Source organism: Cryptomeria japonica, chromosome 3, assembly GCF_030272615.1.
Source record: "Cryptomeria japonica chromosome 3, Sugi_1.0, whole genome shotgun sequence".
NCBI classification, from domain to species: domain Eukaryota; kingdom Viridiplantae; phylum Streptophyta; class Pinopsida; order Cupressales; family Cupressaceae; genus Cryptomeria; species Cryptomeria japonica.
This window is the reverse complement of record NC_081407.1, coordinates 903,969,141-903,995,192: the sequence shown is the minus strand read 5'-3', so window position 1 is coordinate 903,995,192 and position 26,052 is coordinate 903,969,141. Positions and strand designations below refer to the sequence as shown.

The following is a 26,052-nucleotide window of genomic DNA, read 5'->3' as shown; positions in this document are numbered from 1 at the left end:
AAAGGGGCAAACTTGCATTGGGTACTTGCCAGCCTATTTTCGGTGCAGACTGCAGCCGTAATGCCCACACTGTTGTATGCCTTGTGATGTCTGTTATTGGCATTGCATTTCCAACTATTTATCATGAGATGCATTGGTTGTGCTGGTGTATTTCACTCTTAAGTGTTTATTAGTGTTTCAGCTTCACCATTCGCATTAGCAAATATTATCGTAATTGTGGATTATGTTTACTTTTGCTTGGGTCTTCTTCTGGGATTAATATTCTGTATATCTTTTGACTTGCTTGAGATATTGTATGCATTTTATGGCATTTGTTTAGAATACCTACATGTTTAGAGATGATGGTCCTCTACATGTCCTCTATATGTCAGTTGTTGGTGTGTTGCCGGTGCTAGCATGTGTGTACGGTGACAAGATCCTAATGAGGAGTTGCTGTATTCTTTATGTGTTGTTTGTATGCACTGAGGTGTGACAGCCTTAAGCAGAAATGTCATGAATGGCATCTGGACTATGTTGTATATTTTGTGACGCATATGTTATGTTTTCTATGATTGGATTATCACAGTGTTTTATTCCATTACTATCTTTCTATATATCTAGATTATATAGATGTAATAATTATAATGATCTCGACATCTTGTGTTTTACCTTTGTAAATATGTATATGTTTGTATAGATGAATGTTATTATTAATGTGTTGGTATTCTAGATGATTGTTGGTTATCGCATTTCCATGTTTTGATGATGTGCATTGATATTGTGATATTTTGGATGAGATGATCATATGATGTATATGATGAAACCAGCCACCCAAATTAAGAATATAATTAGAAGAAAAAAATTGAAATTAAATAACACCAAAATGCCATAACTTTTTTTTTTTGAATTGCTTTCTCAAAACATAAATCAATAAATCTATAGATTCGCATCTCAAAATAAAGATGATTTTGAGATGCCAACATTATATCATCACATAGATTTCCATTATACATGTTTAAAATTAAAAGATTAAGATATAAATTCAGATTAGGACTATTGTCCTACCAATCCACATAATACATCAAAATACATATCCTGAGTTTCCATTACAAATATTTTAACCATCAGAAACAGATCATCATCCAACGTCATCTCGTCTAAGTACAATCAATCATGGCTGTCTAGCTGTAGGAGGGAGAGCATCATCCAAGTGCTTTACCTACAACCACAAACCAAGCAATCCCATGCTCATCTTCCCAATAGAAGTGGCCCTACCCTTCAACAAGGGTGATAGAGAGACATCTACAGTAGAACCAAATCCAAGAAACAGATCATCATCCATAGTCATCTTGTTTAAGTACAACCAATCATAGTTGTCTAGTTGTAGGAGGGAGAGCATCATCCAAGTGCTTTACCTACAACCCCAAACCAAGAAATCCCCTGCTAGTAGAAGCGGCCCTACCCTTCAACAAGGGTGATAGAGAGAGACATCTATAGTAGAACCAAACCAAAGAATCAGTGCAAATATAAAAATGTACGCACTTGTCATAGGCACCTATCATGAAAATCTCAGATCCCCTCCAGCTAACATGATATCCAACTATGGACCTTGTGGTACACTTCATTGAAAATGTATACAGCTATAACAACACTTTAGCCAAAGTGTTCAGTTATCAATCACATTAATCCAAGTCATATATTCATACTCAACCCTTCATAATGACTAATCAACTAGTGAAATACTAAGCATAAATCAAAATATAAATTATCCTTCAATTACCAAACTCCCCACAGACCCTATCCTGCGTTGGTCTTACTAAACTCTACTCAATTAGACAAATTACCATAAGAGTAGATCGGCATAAAATTTTAATCGTCGAATTCCCTATCTCCCAATATTCCCTATCTTCAGATGGTCTCATTGTTACAAGTGTGGTTGTCGTTGCACCAAAAGATCGACCTGTTAATGCCCGATACAACCACTAGACTTATAGAAACCACAGGAGGCGGTTAAGCCATGTCACAAACCCGAGCGATGCGCTGCACAACACAAGGAGACCAAGGGCATGCACCTTGCAACAATCCCCCCCAACGCAAGCGAGGGGTTTGAACCTGTGACCAAGCTCTGATACCACTTGTTACAAGTGTAGTTGTCGTTGCACCAAAAGTTTGACCTGTTAATGCCCGATACAACCACTAGACTTATAGAATCCACAGGAGGCGGTTAAGCCATGTCACAAACCCCAGCGTTGTGCTACACAGCACAAGGAAACCAAGGGCGCACACCTTGCGACACTCATTTGCATTCAATACACAATATGATCATCAATACAAGTTTATAGCATAATCAATATTCTCCAATCTCCTAGTACCCTTACCCTAAGTTGATCTCATGACTATCAATAATACATCCATATCCCAATATTTGAGAGATTTATGGCTACATGATAATACATCTACATATATCCATATATCCATATTGAATGTTGATCTATATATTTGTAGCTGCATGGAACTGTATATTAACATCATAAGCCTATTCATTGATGATGTGTGTTGTCCCCATCTATGACCTAATAATATAATAGCAATAAAACATATGTGATCAAGGGGTGGCAACCTTGAACACCTCCAAATAATTTGAAGACAATTAGTAGTTAATTGTACATAGCCAGTAAAAGTGCAACTAGATAGTTTGAGTTAGTAAGCATCAAGTGTATCAAGAAAATCGTGAGTCTTATAAATATGACGATTTTCCTAGTTAGCATATGATATAAGGAGCCAAGATCCACGATGGCAGATATCTTCATCAAACACCACCAAGCTCACAAGTTATCAAGAAAGACAATCTTAAGGAAGGGAGAAGCATGATACTAAATGAAGGTACAGACCATCATAATACATCGACACCAATCATCATACCATGATGAGAAAATGAAGACAGTAAGTAACATGCTCATAGCATCGATCATAAGGACAAGTCCCCTACGATACCTCTATTATACCAAGTAAGAAGAGCATCATCATGAAAGCAGAATTAGATCAGCAAGTTATCGATAAACAAATAATGATCAATCTTATATGGAGAAGATACAAGCGATCGACAATCACTATTCATCGGTCAGCATGATAACTATAGATCAAATAGACTTGATATCGATAGTCAGCAGAGCCATATCGATTATCCTTCATAGTTAAAAGACAGATAATCATATAAGAAACTCAATTCTCATTGACATCCAATAAAGAGAAATTATCAGATTATGGAAGTATGCCAAGAGATGGGACATATCAATATCATTATCATACCAGAAATCTCATCAAGAACAGCAAGTATTACAGATCAATCATACGTGAAACAAGGATGTGTGTAATCGATAAGGGAGTCGATTAAAGCAAGACACATGATCGTGGCATAAGAAGGAATGAATAGGATAAAGTAAAGAGACTAATTAGTAACGATTAGTCTATGTGCATAATAAAAGATTGGCAATTACAAACCATAACTAAACCGCAGCGATTAAGAGGATTATAAACACTTGATACTTGATAGCAATCAGACAAAGCATGAAAATGGTATGATTAAGGATAATTAAATTACCAGCAATCAACATGATCATTAATTAGAGAAAGGGGTGCAATTGCATTAAGCGATCAACATTCCAATCCTTGAGCTCTCTAACATCCTGATGATGGATCACAGAGTGGGATCCAAAACATTGATGCAAAAATACAAACACAATTGAATCCAGAAAGAACAGCAAGAAGCATAATGGATTGTAGAAAACTGATATCTTCAATGCATTAAGTGAATTGATCTACTATGTTATGAAGAGGGGTGATCTAATTATGAGGAGACATAATTAAGAAAAGACATATCTCTTTGAATACAACCTTTCCCACCATGCAAAATATAAGATGGACATCGAACTCCTCCTCCCAGAACATCATCAAATCTTTTATCTCTTTATTATATATCCTATTTGGATCCCTCAACTTGAGTATTTGGCCTAGTGTCAAGAACCGGTTGTATATACTTCAAAATCAATATCAGAGAGAGCACAACCATTGTTGCAAGCATATCAAGTACCAATCAGAGACAGCAATTGTACTTCATCACTATTAGTGATTGAAGATTATTATCAGCATAATACCGTTGCCTGGTCAGATGCAGCTTTATAGCCTTATCACTATAAATTCAAGTTAAATCAGGGACAGCTGCATCCAATCAGATTATAGTTGCAGATCATATATATATATCACCTTGCATATATTTAAGTGCCATATCAGAGATAGCAGTGATATTTGTTTACATATATCATATAATATCTAGATATAAGTGGTATCAATTGCAGTTCATAAGGACAATCATTTATAAAGTGTTATCATAAACTATTATCCTTGCAATCAAGTAACTCCAATCATTATTATTTTAAGTATTATTTGAGACTTTAAGGAAAGAAGTCTCTTGCAATTGATTAATAGAGTTAACTGTTCCCTATTTCGAAAATAGTAACATAAGGGGACATTACATAATGGTCAATGCAGCTAAATCAACATATCTTGTCACATACAATAAAATTATAAAAAGAGATATTCATGAAACATATGGTCTACATTATTTGGTCTTATTTGTCATATTCAAAAGGCCGTGTAACAAGATCCCATCTTGATACTACCAGCTATCTTGTAATTCATCCTTTATTGAGGGTTTAACCATTGTTGAGATCGACTTGGTAATAGGAAAAATGAATGTTTGTCCTAACTAACTCATTTTTAAATCAAATGTCTCCCATTCAAGGACCTATAGAGAAAAACTGATTGAAATGATACCACATATCAAGGTTTATGATTTTAGTCAAATCCTTTGTGAAAAAATCTCACGCAAGAATCACCATAGAGTAAACTAATTGACCATTCCCTTGGGTCTGCCAAATCCATTTTATGCTCCTTTTTCAAGATAAGGAGAAGATAAAAGTAATACTAGTCTTGACTAATATATCACTTAGATTCTCGAATAATTTAAGCTCATACAATTGTTTATACTAAGAGGTGACTTAGCAATATTATCATGTTAATATGTAGCAACATATAGATATAGTTATTGGATAGTAATAGCATCATCCTGCTGCCAATAATATCATGTTTAAGGGACAATTATATTATCATATGGATCAAATAAAACGATATGATCTTTTAATATGTGTGTGTGTGTGTGTTTACTTGCCTATTCTACTTTAACAAGATTAAGGAGTAAACAAAATTATAGAGTTACAAAACATAGGAATATAAATAACTTGCAAAATTTCAGAAAGATATAGCTTTATTATCAATTCTCAGATATGCAATAAGTACAGAATAACATCAGAGTGATCTCCAACTATGAACAACAAATGCACATATATAGTAGACCGATATTGGTTAAGGCTACCAACCGTCGGTAAGTCCTAACTGACAACTAACAACTGATCGGGAATAACACACATAAATACAAAACATAATTATTTATTACATAGCTGATTATGACATATTTACTTTATTCTTTGTCCACTACATCAGCCCCCGCAAAAAGAAAGTCCTCTTCCAAACAACAAAGAAAATTGGAGCTGTAAACAAAAAAACTGAAAACTGAAATAATGATCACTTAGAGGAGAGAGGAAGAAAAGATGTCTCCGGATGTACTAAGGACATAGGTGCAAATGTTGGAGAGGGTTGTTTGGTGAAGTCACTGAAGACGTTGGTTGGCCACCAAGTCACTCTTGGGCTGCCTTCACGATGTGAGCAGCCTCCATCAAGTGGTTCTTTGTCTTCTCTAACTCCTACTCCTGAAACTTGCAATTCATCTTCTGCAACTCCTGTTCCTCCTGCAACTATATGTATGTCTCATTCTGCTAGATGTGTGTCCCTTTCTGCTAACTGTGTGTCCCTCTCAACTAGTTGTCTGTCTCTCTCAGCCAACTGCTTGTCTCACTCAGTCTCCTCTAGGGTTGTCACCATGCATGCTTTGTTGTCGTAATCTGAGCCATCTTTCCCGAGACTTCAGATATGATTGGTCAATTCTGCACAAGAAGTCTCAGCCTGTCAAAGGACTCAGTCTCTCAACTGTGTGGCCTCTTCAATCAAAGCCTTTTGTCAGTGAAAACAGAGAAAGATGTCTCTGTAGCTCATCCCCATACCACGAAGTGCTAAAAGAGTACAAAGAATACAAAGGAGTTGCAAGAATTGATGACACACCAGCTCACAACTTTGAGCAAGATAAAATAGGAAAGTATGAGGAGCCAACAATGAAGAAGGTGAACTTAGGTGACGAAAACAACCCAAGAATGATCGCGGTCAGCAATGATTGCGACCCAATGCTGAAGGCAACAGCATTTAACATTTTCATGGAGTAAAAAGGCACTTTAGCCTGGACATACAAAGATCTTAAAGGTATAACACCAAAAATGTGTGTGCATAGAATCCCTCTAGTACCAAAAGCACAACCAGTAAGGAAAAGACCCTGTAGGATGAATAAAAACTATGTTGCCAAAGTACAAGAAGAAAGAGAAAATATGCTAGAAGTAGGCATAATCTTTGAAGTGGAGACAAGCAAATGGGTCTCTTTGATTGTGATCTCTCTAAAGGAGTCGGAACAAATCAGAATGTGTGTGGACTTTAAAAGCCTGAATGTGGAAAGTGGAAACTATCAAGGACCCATTCACCGACATGATCTTAGAAGAAATTGTTGGTCACTCGTTCATAGATGGATTCTCAAGGTACAATCAGATAAGCATCGCCAAAGAAGATAAATTGAAGACAACATTCGTAGTCAATGATGGAGTATATGCGTACAACTGGATGTCATTCAATCCATGCAACACTCTGACAACCTTATAGAGAATCATCCTACACATCTTCAACGAAAAATGTGAGGGGAATTTTCAAGCATTTTTGGATGATGGATCAATCTACAATGATCGAGAGAGAAACCTAAGGGAGTGAACAAGGATCTCCCAAATGCTCACTTGTTTCAAATTGCAACACTACCTCCATGGTAAGAGAGCATCGAAGAATACCTATCCAAATCTATCTTTTTGAAGGAGATGCCACCAAGAGAAAGGAGGAAAATAGCTATGAAAACAAAAACTTTCCGACTCATAAATGGACTATTCTATAAAATGGGATCTAACCAAGTTTTGTGACGATGTGTCATGCAGGAGGAGATACCAAGAGTGCTGAAGGAAGCACAATAAGGCCTCGCTGGAGGACACATGGGACTAAATGCCACACAACAAAGGTACTTTTTGGCAAAAAATTTAAAATTTGTGGTCTCTTTACATGAAAATTTAGTGGAAAATTTTTACAAGTTTTTTGAACAATTTTTGTTTTATATAAAAATTGTGGAGTGTTTTAGTGGCAAATTGATAGAGGTCTTTTATTGCTAAAAACTGTGGTTTTCTTAAATTTAGAAATCAAGGGTTTCTCTTCTAAAAAAATCTGGTCAATTTTTTTATTTAAAATCGTGGGTGTTTATTTGCAGAGTTGTGCGAATTGCTCCCTCAAAATCACATTGTTTTTTCCTCTCAAAATCTTGGGGATCGTTTTTGATAAAAATGCGAGCTTCTTCTTAGACAAAATCGCGACAACTTTTCTCTATATTTTTTGCACAATTATTTTTAAAAACTGTGGGTTTAATTGCACCTTTCTACTTGCTTTGAGGCACCGAGTGTTTTCCTGTTGCGCTTGGTATCTTCTTCTGCTTGCGCCTGGTGTTTTTTCTGCTTGAGAAGCTTCGACTATGGTTTCAAAAACGCACAGGGCTATTTTTTCTTGTTTGTAGGTGGTTTTTGACTAGGAATCCTAGGGTTTCAGACCTAGGACTCTTCTTTTTTGCAGATTTTTTCTCGATAAGAAAAAAAATCATGGGTTTTCTGCATCAATAGTTTTTACAATTTTTTATCCATAAGAAATCAAAGTTATTTCTTGCTATTTGGGTTTTTCAATTTTTTTCCTAAAAAATTCAATGTTCTAGCAAAACTGCAAAGTTTACCTCGCTTTCTATGACTTCGGATAGCGGGAGGGATGGCTTCATTGCCCAGCATCATGTTGGAAGGCAGCTAGAGGTTCAACAGCAAAAATTATAACACCTGCAAATAGCGGATGCCAACAATATTCTAGTATCGGTGCCTTGACTAGATTGTTCCTAATTCGTACACTCGTCCCACAGTTGCGGGTAAAGACCAGGAAAAGTTTGATGAGCGTAATCATGAAGCAGTTATGCTCCTCAAGTTATTTGTCACAGATGAGATGCTTCCAAAAGTGTCACCTGGCAAGACTTGCAAAAATATGGACTCATCTGAAATCTCTACACGAAACAACAAATAAAGGCAGAGCCTTCTTTCTTAAAAATATGTTGTTTTCAATAATGATGGATGAGAAAATGTCTTTGAAAGATCACTTGATAAAAATTAAAGACATTTGCAATCAATTGGAGTCCAATGGTCACAAGATGGAAGAAGATATGGTCATCATAACGCTAAAAAGATTACCACGATCATATGAGCATTTCATAGAGACACAGAACATCACCTCTACAAATGTAGACATGAACTTTGAAGAGTTGTGCAACAAACTCTTGCAACAAGACAGATGGAAGAAACAATTTGGTAGCAGCAGCCAGCAGTGATTCCTCAAGTGTAGAACAGGCCCTTACAGCCAAGGACAAAGGCAAAGGCAAAACCTCTCAACAGACAGGACAAGGCAAATCTGATGATACTTCCAAGAATCTAAAGAATATCACATGTCATTATTGTGGTAAACTTGCACATATGAAGAAGCACTACAGAAAGCAGTTGACTGATCAAAAATCCAACTAGGTAGGGTCTCAGCAAAAGGCTCATGTTGCAAAGCATTCAAAGCAGAAGGAGTCTACCTTATATGCGTTCATGGCCAAACAACCAGCAGATCATGCAAAGTCTTCTACATGGTATATTGATTCTAGAGTATCTTGACATTTTACACAGGAGAGATTGGTTCACGAAGTATAAGGCTTGCTTAGAATCCGTCTATTCAGTGGTGGTGAAAAGTATACTATTGTCGACAAAGGCAATGTTCAAATTAAAACTGACGAGAGAAATCTCATTTTTCTCAATGTATACTATGTTCAGAGCATGGAGCTCAATTTGCTCTCAGTGAATCAGATTATGTGCCACTGTCCTAAGTTGGACATCATCTTCAATGCACATAAGTGTCATATTGTTGACAAGGAGTCCAAGAAAAAAATTGTAGTCAGAATCGAAGATCACGAGTTATATCAACTAGTTGATACTGGAGAGCCTCAGGAAAATGCAATGGCTACAAAGATTTCATCTATCAATACTCTTTGGCATCAGCATTATGGGCATCTCAACCTATCTTATCTCTCTCAATTGGCTCGAGAGGATCTGGTAGAAGGTTTACCTGAGAGTCAAAAGTAGACACGATGCATACAGAGCTTGTCAAGCAAGGAAGCAACATCGAACACCTTTTCCAAAAAGACAAACTTGGAGAGCATCAAAGGTCCTTCAATTGGTTCAAGCAAATATTTGTGGACCAATGAATACTACATCTGTCACTGGTGTCGAGTATTTTCTCTTGTTTGTTGATGATTTCAATAGAAAATGTGGGTGTTTTTTCTCAAAGCAAAATCAAATGTTTTTAATGGATTTTAGAAGTTTAAAGCCTTAGTTGAAAAAGAGTCAAGATGTCCAATCATCACTCTTAGGTCAAATAATGGGGGTGAGTTTTGTTCCAACGAATTCATTAGTTATATTCTAAACACAATATCAAACGTCAACTTTCCACACCCTATACCCCTCAACAAAATGGTGTTGTTGAGAGGAGAAACTGTACTATTACAAAAAATGGCCCGATGTATGTTGGAGCACAAGAATGGTCCAAACAAGTTTTGGGCTAAGGCAGTCTACACTGTAGTATACCTTCTTGAAATGAAATGAAATGACGGATTTTAATAACATCCACGAGGCCAAAGCAGCCTATGGGACCCACGGACAGCACACACCCCACAAAGTCAAGGCACCACGATCCAAATCTGCCTGCAACCTCTTTTCAAGAACTGCTCTTTTGCAGTGAATTTTTATCAACAGTAGTTGTTTTTTCAAGTTTTGTCTCTTCAAACAAAGTGTTTAAATTGTCTGTTTTCAAAATGTCTTCATAAATGACCCAGATGTCCCTATAAGCCGAGCATTCCAGAACAAAATGTCGCTCTATCTCTACTGCTCCTGTGTTGCAAAATAAGCATATCCTCTTTTCCCACTCTTCTTTAGGCATCATCCATCTACCTGTTTCACACCTCAAGTGATGAGAGCTGGTTCTTAATTGAGCCATTAGCATTTTTGTTTTCCATTTAATATTTGCTCCTATGTAAGCTTTTTCTTCGTGATCTCCTATGGGGTTGAATTATGTGATATAATAGGCTTTTTTACGTCCAACTTGTTTTGTCCATAAACTGTCCCTGAACTTTTCCTTCACAATTTTTTTTATTTCTTCATTGGTGTTTGGACATTCTTGTATACTAATGCCCTATTTGCTCATCCAATTGTCATTTTGTCTCATCCATGTGTTCTTCCTTCTATCTAGTCTTTCCCCCATAATCAGCTTAGGCCAATGATGATTTTCCATATTTTGAATCTTCTTTAGATAGTTTACTAAACAAACCATCGCTAAAGCTTCCAGGGGATAGGTACCAGCTTTAGCTAAAAGAATCTCATATGGGACAGCAGTTTTAATTTTGAAAGTACTTATGATTAGGTGTTTTTGGATTCTTTCCAATTGTCTCCATTTCTGATCTGACATACTGCTGCCCCAAATTTCACATCCATATAGAATCACTGGAGTGACCAGCAAACCAAAAAGCATTCTCTTGCTTTTCCAATCCCAAAGTTCAACATTTCTACATCTATTTTGTAGCGCGTACAATGCCTTCCATCCACCTTGAATTCTTTTTGCTCTACAAGTTTCCCAATTAAGCTTGTTGTGAAAATCGAGCCCAAGGTATTTGTACTTGTTCACTACTTCCAGCGGGCTGCCTTCAAAAAGAAAATCGTCTTGTATCTTTTTATTTCTTCTCAAAGAGAAGATCATAACTTTGGTCTTGCTAATATTCACTTGCATCCTGACTTCCTCACAAAAGACTTCAAGCGTCTTCAAGTGTTCTCTCAAACCCTTTGCAGATTTAGCTATTAAGATGAGATCATCCGCATATAGTAGCTTTATTACATAATTAGGCAACTAGACTCCTTCGCTGATATTCTTGTTTAGCCACTCTTCCAGCTTATCAATATATAACCCAAACAGTGTTTGGAGAAAGAGGGCAACCTTGTTTGACACCAATATCACTGCCAAAACACTCTGACATTCCCTCTAAGGTTCTGATTTTAGCCTTGACCTGCTCATAAAGCCTATGGACAGCAGCCCTAAGCCCAATTGGAACTCCCAATTCCTCCATCCTACGCCAAAGTTTATCCCGTGGAACTGTATCAAAGGCTTTTCTAAAGTCTACAAAGCAGCAAAAAGCCTCACCTCCTAGAGTATTCCAATTTTTTTCAACCAAAAACCTAAGTGTAACACCATGGTCTATAGTAGAGTGTTTTGATCTGAAACCCGCCTGACCCTTGGCTCTTTTCCCTCTAATTTCTGCCCAGCTGCTAATCCTATGTTCAATCATGCTCCAAACAACTTCCCAAAAAGTGGGTTGATCATAATAGTGCGGTAATTTAATGGATTGTTTCGATCACCGTTTTTGTGAAGAGGGATCACAACGCCGGTTGTCCAATTTTCTAGGAAACCCTCTTGAGTTACATTGTTGAAGATGTGTTTGATATGAGGTGCAAGGGCTTCAATGCCCCACTTTAGGTATTTTGCTTGGAGCCCATCTATGTCTTGTGCCTTTCCTCCTGCAAGCCTTCTTATGCCCTGTTTGATATCTTCAATGCTAAAAAGTTCAGAATTGACATTGATTACTGGGGGGTTCCTGTTTATCTTGGTCACGCTCATATAACAACTTTGCATATTCAAGCCATTGGCATCCTGTGATACTGTTCTTTATTTGTTTTCTCTTTTGTTGCAGCTCTTTCCAGAACCTTTTGGGGTTTTGTTTTCCAAGAGTGATCAGTTCCACCCTTCTTATATTCACATATTTTTCTTTTTTACACCTTAGCAATCTTTCGTACTCTTTTTTACTTTCCTTGTTCATCCCGCCTTCTCATAGATTTCTTTTTGCTAACTTGCACTTGACATCAAAACAAGTCTCCCACAAAAGTTGTCAACAAGATGACCTCGGAGAAAGCTTGGTCTGGGAGGAAACCAAGAATCACCCATCTTAATGTTTTTGGTTCCACTACATATGTTTGGATTCTAGAAGCTAAGTGAACCAAACTAGATTCCAAAAGTCAAAAGTTAATGTTTACAGTATACACTATACAGTGGCAATCATAAGGCCTATTGACTAATTGATGTGGACACTAATCGTCTAACATTGAGCAAGGATGTTGTATTTGATGAAGAAGGTGGGCCTTTTCAGCTCTCTTCTAACATTGAGAGTCCAAAAGATCAGCCTTTGCAAGCTAAAGACTTGGGTGTTTGCCTTCCATTAGCTCTACCTGAAGGGGGGGATTTTGACGATTCCGACCTTGTGGAATCTCCTAGGCAAGTTCCCATACCAACGGATTTTCCTCAAGACAACCTGGATCAGCATCCAAATGATTTCATTCCAGGCAACACAAGTCATGGTGATCATACAAATTTTGAAAAAGATGCATCTACCCTACAGCCTAAGTGGTGGGAAAAGCTCATTGGTGATGTTCAAGATAATGAACTGGTTGAGGGTGGATCATCCTGAGGCGAGAGGAAGCAGAGTACAGTAAAGTTTTCTCTTATGGGCAACATTTGGAATGCTTGTGAACCTCAAGATTACTCAGAGGCGAAAGCTAAACCTAAATGGGAAAAGGCTATGGAATCTAAACATCATAGTCTTTTGAAGAATAATACTAAGGTTCTTTCGTATTTTCCACCGAGGAAGAAACCAATTGGCTATAAATACATGTACAAAGTAAAGTACAAAGCTGATGGAACACTTGAAAAATACAAAACGCAGTTGGTGGCTAAAAGATTCTTGCAGAGAGAAGGCATAGACTATGATCACCATCCATCTTGCTCTAGCCATTGCAGCACAATTCGATTGGAAAGTCCATCAAATGGACGTGAAGAGTACCTTCTCAATGGAGATTTGGAGGAAGAAGTATACATGACGCAGCCTCGAGGTTTTTAGGTTGCACGAAAAGAGCACCAAGTATGCATACTAGTGAAGGCTCTTAATGGCCTAAAGCAGGCCCCCAGGGTATGGTACATAAAGATTGACAAGTATTTGGATGCACAGGGCTTTCAACGAAGTCCTTCAGATCCCAATTTATATGTCAAAAGCACTAGTAGAGATATCATTCTTCTTGTCATCTATGTGGATGATATTATCATTACCAGTAGTGGGGCACATTTGCTTGAGCAAATCAAATTGAATTTGTGTCGGGTATTTGATATGACAAATTTAGGCTTTTTGCACTATTGTCTAAGCATAGAAGTTTGGCAGACAGGTGGTACTACTTTCATTTCTCAATCTAAATATGCCAACAGTTTGCTAGACAAGTTCAAAATGTTGCAAAATCTTGTCTACACCTATGGAGAAAGGGCTGAAACTTTTAGCCAAATTAGACTCACTAGTGGTCAATGAGTCAGCTTTCAAGCAACTAGTAGGCAGCCTCATCTATCTTACAACTACTAGACCTGATTCAAGTTATGTTGTGAGTTACATTTCTCATTTCATGACAGCCCCCAAGGTAGAACATTGTGTTGCAGCGAAGGCAATACTAAAATATGTGAAAGGGACATTTGACTTTGGCATTTTGTATAGCAAAAGCAAAGATCCTTGACTGATTGGTTTCATAGATTCAAATTGGGCAAGTTTTGTTGATGACCGTGTTGACGTGGCTAAAGTCGGATTACAAACTCCATTTGACCAACGCAGAATAGAATGTTTTGGCTGAGTGTTTTATCCTCTCTTGCGTAAGGAAATCCCTAATGTTGTTTTAGTTGATCAAAGGGGACAACCTCAAGGTTCCAAATGTTAGGTCATGACTGCAGGATAACTCAGTGATTTGATGTGTTTTGCTGGTAACACAAGGGGCCTTACGTTTACAAAAAGTTGGTCTGCATCCAACGATGCTGCTATTCTCAAACTACGAAAAATAAAGACAAAAGAGAAGGATTTAGGGATCCTAAGTGCAATGATAGGAATGACTAGTGTTGCGGATAGACAGATTTCCATAAACTGATTCTTGTTTCGCCAGAGATACCCTCACAACTCTACAAGAATAGTGCAATCTCCAAGGGGATGAAGGATTTTCAGACCAGAGGTACTCATCTAGGCACCCAACTCTGGCGTAACCTAAAACAAATACATACGATTGAACTAAGCACGGGTAAGGTTCAGACTAACCATGCACGGTGACCTACAATCAGCAGGCCCCCAATGGTATGAACCTGAAATGCATCAAATACCCCCCACATTTTGCCATTACAACCATTGAACTCTAACTAACCAACTGAAGGGAAACCATGCAAACAGAAGAAAACAAAGGCCACAAACACCATATTTCAATGTTCATATATTTGCTTCAGCTACCAGTACAACAATTTTTGCAGCATTTCTATGCTACTTCTAATAATCTGAAACTGCAACTACTTCTAACTCCTAAAAATCTAACTAACTCTAACCTCTAAGAGTCTAAAAATCTAACCTGTTCTAACCCTTCACAATGAGAGGCATCCTGCCTTTTATAGATTTTACAAATTGAACCAGAGGCCAGGATTGATTGCATCCAACAGTCCCGATTTGCCTTCTAGAACTTGGCAGCTTTGACCCATGCCTAGTTAATCCTTAGTTATCCCCCCCAACCACTTTCTCAACTACCTACAACTATTTGGCATCAATTAAAGTCAATCTCGTAGTTGGAAATAATTGACCTGTGTCCCCTCACTTTAAATTCATTAGACGGGGCCCACAGGTAGTCATGTACATTACACAATTCGGTTTTGCAACTGATTTTCTGGAATTAATTCCAATTGTGTATCTTTCTAAGAATGCATATTCGTAGCATTATATGTGCTCTATTGTCTTCAATCTTGTTGACTCATTGGTGGCGCGCTTCCCCATGCTTTGTAATTTTGATCATGCGTTCCTGCATTCTCGCCTCAGGTTGTCACCTTAGCCTTTCAGCGACGTCGTCGACCTACAAACAATTAACTTCGACTTGGATCAATCATCTTTAACAAATACTAAATTTAGGCAATGTCGGGCTTTTCTTTATACGTCCAATTCGAGTCCTTGGAGAAGAAAGAAAGACTTACATTTCGCTTTACAATTTTAATAAATTAGCCAAATTTTAAAACGTCCCCCTTATTCCAATTTGTCATTTCGCCTTGCAAGGGGATTTTTTAGGCGATTTCGATCAAAATGTGTGAAATGATTTTGAAAGGCCTCTCTTTTCTTTGTCTTGTCTTTAGACTTAACTTAAAATTGCCCCCTACAAAACTCGGTCATTTTATTAAAATGTGCGATTTTTTGTTTCATTTCCCACTTTATTTTAACAAAGGCCAAATTTTTGGTTTGCAAACTAAATCAACTAACTTTATCATGCCCCCCTCCTTTGGCTCGGGCCCTAAGACCAAAAATGAAATTCGGGATTTCTTAGAGATATTGCGCGACTTCGTTGTTTATTTCTTGTAAAATATTCAATATCGCCAATCCTTGCTTGATACGCCATTTTGCCAAAGAAATTCAGACTTGTGAATGAAAATGCACTTCTTATCGAACCATGAAATGTGAAATTTAAAAAAAATGCCCCCCTCTTTTTTGCAAAACTTGGGCCTTAAGGAGAAAGTGCGACTTTACCTTTGAGAGAATTCGACATTTTTAAGAAAAATGTGCAAACTTTTATTTTTGACTTCTCTCTCCCCTCGCACTGTGAAATTCAGGGTTTTTTCACGAACTGTGCGATTTTGACTTTGTTGCTTTTTCACCCTATGAAATTTGCACATTTCTCATCCATTGCGCGATTTTGGTTCTCTGTGTGACTTAGGACTTTGCCAAAATTTGGCCATTTGAATAAATGAGTGTGATTTTACTGTTTGATTTTGAATGCTTGATTCTGAATGAATTTCGGTTGTCTTACCCACAATGCGCGATTTTGGTTACGCACAATGTCTTGCACAAAATTCGCGCATTTTACCTATTCCGAGCGATTTGGTTGATTCGCAATTTTCACTGTTCGATTTGCAAACTTGGCTTTCTTACAAGAAACACGCAACTACACTACTCACCCTCCCCACGCGACTTAGGGTTTGACTCGGGATTTTAACTAAGAATGAGAGATTTTCTAAACTTGGTTTCTTTTGCAAGATTGATGAATACGTCGAGTTTCTTACTCCCGCCCTTGGTAAAATCTCGGGTATACTGAAGGTATTGTGCGATTTTGTTTGGGCTTGAAACCTTGCCTTACTTGCATTCAACGAACTTCGGCCGTTTTAGAGGTTTTGTACGATTTTGGAGTTAGCAAGCGACTTCGGGTTTTGGTTTAGAATGCGCGATTTTACTATCCCATTTCGACCTTGCACCCTGTGAATTCGGATGTTTGGCCGAAAAAGTGTGACTTGTTTCTCTTTCCCCCTTCTCATTGCTCTTTTTCTCCTACAAGGGCAAACAAACATGGGGGGCCCCATCAAGGTCGGGGTGTTTGTGCAGAACACACAACAGACAGGAAGTCTACTTTTGGATATGTTTTCAGTCTTGGTACGAGTGTAGTTACATGGACCAGTAAGAAGTAGTAGACAGTAGCTCTTTCCTCGAAAGAAGCAAAGTACTGAGGAACTATCAAAGCAAAATGTGAGGCAGTATGGCTTCAAAGGATGCTTTCTAACATGAAAAAGTCTCAAGCAAGGGCTTCACCCTTGTTTTGTGAGCACCAAGGGGTGCTAAAGCTTGCCAAAAATCAAGTCTTCCACAAGCATGTTTTTAATCTCTTATTTAAGGAGTCTTTCACTCCTTTGTAATATGTCAGTTATCATTTCAGCCATCAATGCATATAATGAGATGGTAAGAATCTTCCATAACCACACACTTCAAGGCTACAATGAGCAACTTTATATAAAATAATATAACCTTGCCTGAAACCTAGTGTCTTATTCTGAATATTGAATCCTTAATCCCTGTAATTTGCCTTTAGATCTCCATAACTTCGTATTTAGCCCAACTAGAGAGCCTATCTAATTCTTCCAATTTCGTTTAGGTCAAATCTGGCACTAACGACAAATGATTTTCTCGGCTCCAATCCCGAGAATGCAAGTTTGAGAAATCCTCAAATCAATACTAATGTTAAAATATTCAATTTTTTCTCCAATCCAAAGACTGCTCTATTAATATTACTATTTTCCGTTGGAGACAATTCCGGCATAGTAATTATTTAAAAGTGACTTTAATTTATTTAAGCCTAAATCACTTATTAATTAATTATTCAATATTTCCTTTAATTTTCATTTTAAGGAAAAATATTAAGTAATTAATTTAATTTTCCCTTTTTTAGCTTAGCTTGTGAGAAGGGACATTACATGACATGTGCATGCCATGTAATGTGGTTTATCTCTTATGCCTATTTGTTCATGATGCTTCCCATTTGGGCATGTTTATGCTATAATAGCTATTCATAATGTTTGGCGTGAATAAACCATAGTCCCCTTGTTATGCATGTGTATGTGCTTGTGCCCAAGTGACTATCTCCTAGCACGGTGGGGTGAGCCTACGGGTACCACATAGTTGGGTAGCGTGGAACCACTGTTGGGGACTAGCGAATGCATTGGAGTGGCTCATGATCACATGCAAGTTGGAAAAGGTTTGATTTCTCCATTGTTATTTCATTTGCAAGAATGTTGTAAAATATATAATACAAGACATGTGAGCCCTCATATGTAATTTTTTTTATTTATATTGGAACTTCCTATTGGATAGATTGTAATCCACACACATAAGTGGTGGTTGAGCTACAATTATTGTTATAGTATCTTGACGTTGGCATCAAACATGCATGCAATTTCTCATGCTTTTCATCATTCTAGATATGTTGGTAAAATTGATTTAGAGCATCTTTGGTTTGAACATAAAATGAACATAATTTATTAACAAATATTCAATTATGATTTTAATCGAAGGTTTGATACATTCCTCTATCCTTGAATTTGTGTATGCAAACCTGCCATTGTGTGGTCTCGTCATGTCGTTTTGGTTCTTGTGAAAGGAGTGACAAGGGTGTGTTGGAACACTCTCCTTCATCCCTCAAATCCTTGGATTCATTTGAGAGTCCTTTGTAGACCTCCCAACCCTTGGGAAGTGTCTCTTCCATGTGCTCACATTTTAAAGATTGGATGTGCTCTCCTATAATGTCCCCTTTTTATAGTTTTTCCAACAAACTTGGAAACTCCAACTTTCTTGGATAGTACCAACCTTTTTGGAATGGATTTCAGATAGTGGCACTGTGTTCAAGAAATTAAGTTGAATCCGTTGGTTCTTTTCGAGTGTAGTTTTGGCATTATTGGTGCTTTTCACACTTCTCAGAGAAGCATTCTATTTTTGGAAGGTATCAATTTTGATTAAGTTGGATCTTCAATGAGCTTCAAAATATGTTGGCGAAATAAAATTTTGCCTTTCGGGCTATTTTGATTTTTTCCGCAACTGTGGGCAGATGTGGAAAAAAATAATTAATATTTAAGTTGTCAAAGGGTGAATTAAAAGAAAACTGATATTAATTATTTATAAAGGTGAGTTTTAAGTGACTTATGTGCTTGACAAAGAAAATAATAAAAAAAGTCACTTTTATGGAGCTGAAAGATTATTATTAGGTGATTTTATCCAGAAAGGTCCAAAAGTGCTTATAAAAGTGAATCTGGAAGAAAAGCAACTTCTAAACATTTCATTTTACTCTATTTTCTCTATGAGGCTGAGCGATGTTCATCTCCCTCGCCATAGACGAAACCCTAAGCTAAGATTGGTTTTAATGGTGAAAGATTCCTCCCTAGCCACTATTGCACGATTCACTTAATCACAATGTGTGCAAAAAGGATTCAAAGGTGGATTCATAGTTGGGTGGAATGGTTGAAGTAATTTATTGGAGATTTGTAGAAAAACAATAAATTATTGGTTATATGATTTACAAGTGGAGAATATATCCACTTTTATATATTCCTAAGCGCCATCCACAAGAAGTATTAAGTGTTGATTATGGGACGTCATATATAGATGTTTGTTAAGGAAAAACATTAAACATTGTCAGGTGTTAAGTTATTCCATGCATAGACAATGAGTTGTAGCAATTTCTGTATACACCTTGCTGATCATTTTACGTCTTGGAGATCAGACATTGCTTATTGAGTAGATATGGGCATTCTAAGCCCCTATACTAGCTGCCATCATTCCACGAGGAGAGGAGGGGGGATGCATGAGTATACTGAGGGATTCACAACAACCTTATATGGGACATGAGGCCTTGTGGGTCTAATGGGACATTGGAGCAGCTTCTTGCATGCAGAAAACTGATTTGGAATAAGGACATCACTTGTACATGTACCCATTGCAATCGTGCTTATTTGTTGGTCATATCATTCAAAGTTGCAGATGAAATAAAAATTTATGTATATAGTTTCAAGATGTTTGAGAATGGTTTGAGATCTCTAGGAGTTGCATTACAGATTCTAGTTTTGGAGGAACTTATGATTTTTCAGATTTAGTCAAATTTCAGTAATCAGCAGGCTCTTATCTACCATTCCCAATGTTGTTCAACTTCACATTGCTACATCATCTTGCACTTGGCATCTTTTGAGGTTAGAAGATAAAGCATTCTGCATCTTTGTGATTCTAATTTTCAAGGACAAAAAGTTGTATTACTCTTGTAGTCATTTCCAGCTATATCGAAAGCTTGCAATCTGTTTGACAAAATGTCTCTGTGAAATCACTGAACATGGGCATCGTTTAATGATGAACATATGATTCTGATTCTTAATTCCAGCTATTATGACTGTTAGTATTCATGAATCCTTCATATTTGGTTGTATGCAAAATGTTTGCCAAAATGCCAATAAGCTAAAAATCAGAAAAATTGAAAATTTGGAACAATATTTCCTTGTAGGGTTACTACATCTCCTAATCCCACACCCTAAGTCTTCCAATCATCTATAGGTATTTCTACGGTTTTCCTAAGTCGAATCTCGTTTTTCTAACTCTGAGGCATTGTCCTGAAGTATGAGACCTAGAAATAGTCATCCCTTCAATCTTTGGTCAAGACTATAGGCATTGTCCTGAAGTATGAGACCTAGAAATAGTCTTCCAGCTATTATGACTGTTAGTATTCATGAATTCTTCATATTTGGTTGTATGCAAAATGTTTGCCAAAATGCCAATAAGCTAAAAATCAGAAAAATTACAAATTTGGAACAACATTTCCTTGTAGGGTTACTAAATCTCTTAATCCCACACCCTAAGTCTTCCAATCGTCTATAGGTGTTTCTACGGTTTGTCCTAAGTTAAATCTCGTTTTTCTAACTTTGAGGCATTGTCCCAAAGTATGAGACCTAGAGATAGTCATCCCTTCAATCTTTGGTCAAGACTATAGTGCTGGAAAAGGGCTACAACACTAAACTAAGACTCCAACGCTTGATATGGACTGCAATGCTAAAAGTAGACACCTAAGTTGGGTGCTAGGTGTCCTTCCTAGGCAAAAGTGTCTTGTCTGGGTGCTAGTGTCATTTCTCAACATTGTAGTCCTCTAATGTGTCCTCTAGATCCTTGGATAGCGAGCGTTTCTAGCCATTCATGAGGGAAACTTTGTATACAAAAGTTGTTCCCCTTGGTCTTGTGATTCCTCACATGTCATCACTTTGTCAACAAGTGTCATAACCTAGAAGTTATTATCTTTGGCATTAGGAAGCATGCCTTAGCACGAAAGCGACCAATTGTCTTTCTAGTTGGTGGAGGGCTTGTACCTCCCAATTAAGTAACCTCTTGTAAAGAAGGTTCGTTCCTATGTTTGGGTGGCCATGACTATGAGATATACCCACCTTTGCATTGGTAAGTGTGTCATGCAGTGAAGAAACCAATGGTTGTTCCAACTAGTCAAAGTATAGATCTCCTAGTTGTCCCACCTCTTGTATGGGATTCTCTTAGTGTTGTGAGTGTTGTTGAGTGTGTTTAGGGAGTGGGTTCAACGTAAATGATTCTCTCATCCTACCCTTGTGTTCACAAGAGAAAATGATCATTGGTTAGAACTTAGGGCAAAATCATCATGATGGTGTAGCTCCATTCTCATAGGTTCATCATGGTGACTTTGTCACACTATTTGTAAGTCAGAAGATTATGCCACCTTTCTTGTAGCAATGGTGATGTCTTTAATGTTGCCATTGTCTTGTGTGTCGTTGTGCTTGAAATGACAGTCATGTGCACATTAGTGTGTAATGATACATGTCAATGCCATATCTTGTTTGCTATAGTCATTCGTGTGTTGTTCTTTCATAAAAAAAAAATGCTTGGTTAATGTCCTCGTTGTGAGGTGTAGGGCATTACAACACCTGTTAAGAGCAACCAGATATTTCAATCATAGAGAAATTAGGACCAGCAGGCAACATTTATACATTTCTGAAGACTTCATGTTAAAAAGGAAGGTGGATCTGACTAGTACCATTTGTTTTTTGATATCTCGTCTATCTCTTTCCTGTTATTTTTGTCCACACTTCTATTTATCATATGATGACACGGTATGCTCCATTTGGATTGTTATAATGGGAGCAATGACTTGTGATGAAATAGAGACTATTATGTACAATTATTGTGATGCATGAATAAGATAAGGCTGCAGGATAAGGCCACAAACAATAGTTGTTTGATGAAATAAGAATCCACCATCATACACGTTTATTGTCTTTGTTTTTTCTTTCTTTTTGCAACAATGATACATGAAGTCCAATGTATTCATAGACTATCTCTTGTGAAACTAAATGGAACTATATGAAATACTGACCGATGAATAGTAATGATGGATAGGCATAATCAATGAGCCCTTAGTCTCTGAGAAACAGCATGGAATCTGCCTGTAGGTAGAGAAGATAAAACTATTCATGTGCTCCACGACAAGGGATGTGTCACACAGTGAGGATAAAGTTGTCTAGTGATATAACATATCAACCTAGTATAGTAGAAAGTAACTATTAATTAAAAGAGATGTCAAAAATCTGGGTATCTTGTTCAACTACACGCTCAGTGAAAATTTACAAAGAGGCCTACATTTATTTGAGAAGAGATACTAAGCATTAGTCTCCAATGGGTAAACAATGTATTTAACAGGCCAGCTCATGAACATTGCACAACAAAATCGTGATATCAATTTTGTTAGTAGCATTTCATGTTGCTATATCTCAATTAGGCTTCAGGTGCATGCAAAGCTAGCCTACGATTGCATTAGCGGCATGAATGCATTAGTACTACATAAGTTAATGTTAAAACTCAACAACTTAGTGGCACAAATCAATATGAATGCATTAGTACTATATATGTTAACGTTAGAAGTTAGAACTCAACGACTCAGTGGCACAAGTGTTCTAGCGAATTATTGGATACAGCAAATAATGTGTTCCCAACATTAACCTGCCATAATATATCACTGCAAATAAGAATGAGTATATCTTCAAATTCCATCTGAAGATTTTTCACCCCAGATTTTCATAAATTTTCCAATCAATAATTTAAAAAATATTCCTCCTGTATTGGGCAGTGATTAATTTGCTTGGTCTTGTGAATGCCAATCGGTCTCTTCCAAATTTGGTTGTCTGCAACTATTCAAGGCAAGCACTAAACCTTTAATATTTTCAAGTGCATGTCCTCCAGCAATGTGTTAACTGTGTTATGCTAGAGAATAACGGAACCATAGAATAAGATGGAAATGAAAAGTACTCTTTTCAATCCAACGGGCACATGCACACACATAAATATATGCACATTCTAAAGGCTTGAGCTAAAGAAATAAGATTTTGAACCTTCCATAATATCATAATATCTCCATTAAGAGTATTTAATTGTAATTTGTATAATGCCAAGGCATTCAATTTTCTTCAGTCAGAAAGCCAAATACAAAGGGCTTCATATAATTAATGAAAAAATAGAAATTCGCCAAGCTATTCAAATCAAAGATGCAAAATTTAAATTGAGGTTGTTAAAAAAATAATAAAATGCGATCAAATACCATTTCATATTCGGTAATTGATCAATAAAGGTTGGACATGTTGTTACCTTCCATTTGAAGACGTGACTATAATATTTTCATTCTGCAAATATGCAGACACCCTTTGGAAGTTTTCCTGATCTTCAAAGCAAACAATGCCTCTCGTAAAATTTTGGAAACCTTGAGGTGGTGAGACATACACCTTTACAAAATCCACACCTGCCTGTTGAATGATACTTAATACATCTGATGGGTTCACATCTTTGTCCAAATTCTCTAACAAGATAACATGTGAGGAAGAAAATAAATTGTGCTGGTCCTGAAACTCTTCTTCTCTTCTAGGTTGACAAAAATTCATAGAAATCTGTTCCACAGCCTGCTTCAAGCTAAATGGGCAGCATCCAGTACATACCACTTGACTAGAATAATGAGGAGCTTTACCAACCACACCGCAAATATATCTGACACATTCTGCACAGTACTCATGGCTCAAATGAAAATGGGTACAGCATGGGCAACAATTCTTAAAATAACAATGGTGTTTATAACCATCATGCGAAAGATCTGCGTGAAAACCATGTAATCCTGTAGGAGAATGATGTACATATTTACATTGCAGTTCTGCTTTGACAAGAGCGTCACTGTTTTTAACCATGTCTCCTGGCTCCTTTTCACAAGAAATATTCTCTTTTATCTTATTCTTGACTGAATTGCTGTTGTCATCTCTGGGTTGTTTTCTTTGGGGCTTCCCCATAGAATCTGAAATGCAAACATCTACGTCCATGCCAGATTTCTTCACTTTGTCATTCTTAATATCTTCACAGGCATAAAAGTCTGATGAAAAGGGATCCTTCCTCTTTTTAAGTGTCAAGCATGGTTCACATCCAGTGTTTCTACCACAGTTTTGAATAGAACTATTGTTAGCAAACTTGCTTGTGAACTTGGGTTCTTCACTTCTACCCTCAGAGAAAACAGTGCAAGCATTCATGACCCCCTCATTCTTGGCTAAATCCAAATTTCTCTGTACTTTCATGTTTGAAGGACACACGATTACAATATCAGTTTTTTGCATGTCTGCACTCTCATCTTCAATTATCACATGAGATGGACTTTTATTACAATTACCTAATCTTGCTGACCAATCTTCTGAGAATTCTTTATTTCTGTTCACAAGATCCGCATCCCCAGTCGTAGAGAAATGGGGACAGTCACTATCACTATTACCTACTACATTGCCATCACAATTCTTCCCCAGACTGGGAGAGTCATCATCAATCCAGCCTCCAGACCCACCCTTGGCATCTCCCATAAGAGAATGCATACATGCACTCAAATCCCTTTCAGAAAAATCGCCTTCTGATTTACACACTGCAGCTACAGTGCGGCTGTTTTCCTGTTTTGGAGAACACAAGTTACTATCTGTGTCTTCTCCATTCAAAACACAGTTTCCTGGTATGCCATATATCATATGCTGAACAAGGCATTCAGGTTTATCATCATTGGAAAATAGTTTCTGGAGAATATTGCTTTTAATATTCAATTTATGGTTGAAACCTTCCTCAAGATCTTCCGTTTCCTTCAAATTTGTTGGTGTCGACTTCAATTCTCCTGACTCTTCTTCAATGTCTATCACCTGTCTAGCTCCAACAGGCCAACAGCTATTCATAATCCTCACTGTATTTTCAGACAGTATTGTTACTTGAGAGTTCAAAGGCCTACTAATGGTGTCGCCTATTTTTTCTGTATTTGTTTGTGAAGAATTTTCAACAGCTACTTGTGACTTATAATCCTTTCTATTTTCTAAATATATTACAACACCCTTAATTACAGGGTGACTTTGAATTTTCTTAGACTGTAATAAATAGATATTCTCACAATATATGGACGTCCTTTCCCTTTCATATGGACCAGCAAGCCATAAAACTTCATAGATACAGTTACATTGCTCCTCTCCATCCACAGAGATATGTTTGACTTTCGACCCAGTGACCTGCAACCAGCTGCCTTTTGTTAACCGTCAATAATTGATAGTCAATTCTTACTGCTTCCATTCTGGCACAGAAAAAGAAAAAGATGTGCTGGGACATGCCATGTGAACAATAATTCTCTAGGAAACACTCTAAATTTTAAATTTCAATTTTAATTTAGCAAGATGGTGGTGAATCTTTAATCACTAAAATGCGAGAAAGTAACATGGTTTGAATGGTGGTTACAAGAGAATTTCAGCATCCCCAAGGCAAAAAACTAAGCAGCACTAAGTTATTTCTTTCATATAAGTTATTCTGCTTAGAGCTAAGAGCTCATGACAGGAAAAAAATATATAGCAGTTATTTTTCTCCCATGTATAAGGAAAAAATATTATTAGAAACAGCTGGGTTCCAGCCTATCTTGGACAAAGAAAAAAAGTTTATTAAATTTTTATTTAAAGTAAATAAGAGTGACAGCTATTCCTTCAAATGATAGACAGACATAAATCAAAGAGCTCCCAAAATCAACCGAACAACTACATCCAGCTAATTACACAAAAGCTATCCATTATATGTTATCAACACTCTTAATAAATTTGAGCAAAACTTTGTAATGCCTTTGTCCAAGGATATCATTGAATTGAATACAGACAACAAACCCAATCTTCCAGAAATATTTAAAGTTAATTTTGTAAGTTCTAAACCTCTGAACACCTATTATATTGTTTGAAATTAAGATTTACTTTTGCCATGTTCTAAACCTC

General features: G+C 37.1%; 1 protein-coding gene across 3 annotated transcripts in view; it reads right to left on the bottom strand.

Moving 5' to 3' along the window:
• The window catches only part of LOC131066363 (uncharacterized), a 59,405-nt gene that overhangs the window by 8,486 nt on the left and 24,867 nt on the right, over positions 1-26,052 (bottom strand). For 2 of the 3 annotated variants that reach the window (XM_058001106.2, XM_058001105.2), the window contains exon 2: positions 23,390-25,311. In XM_058001106.2, the coding sequence (XP_057857089.2) occupies positions 23,390-25,311 (1,922 nt within the window). The remainder of the gene's footprint in view (positions 1-23,389; positions 25,312-26,052) is intronic. The other variant, XM_058001107.2, reaches the window with a different exon arrangement.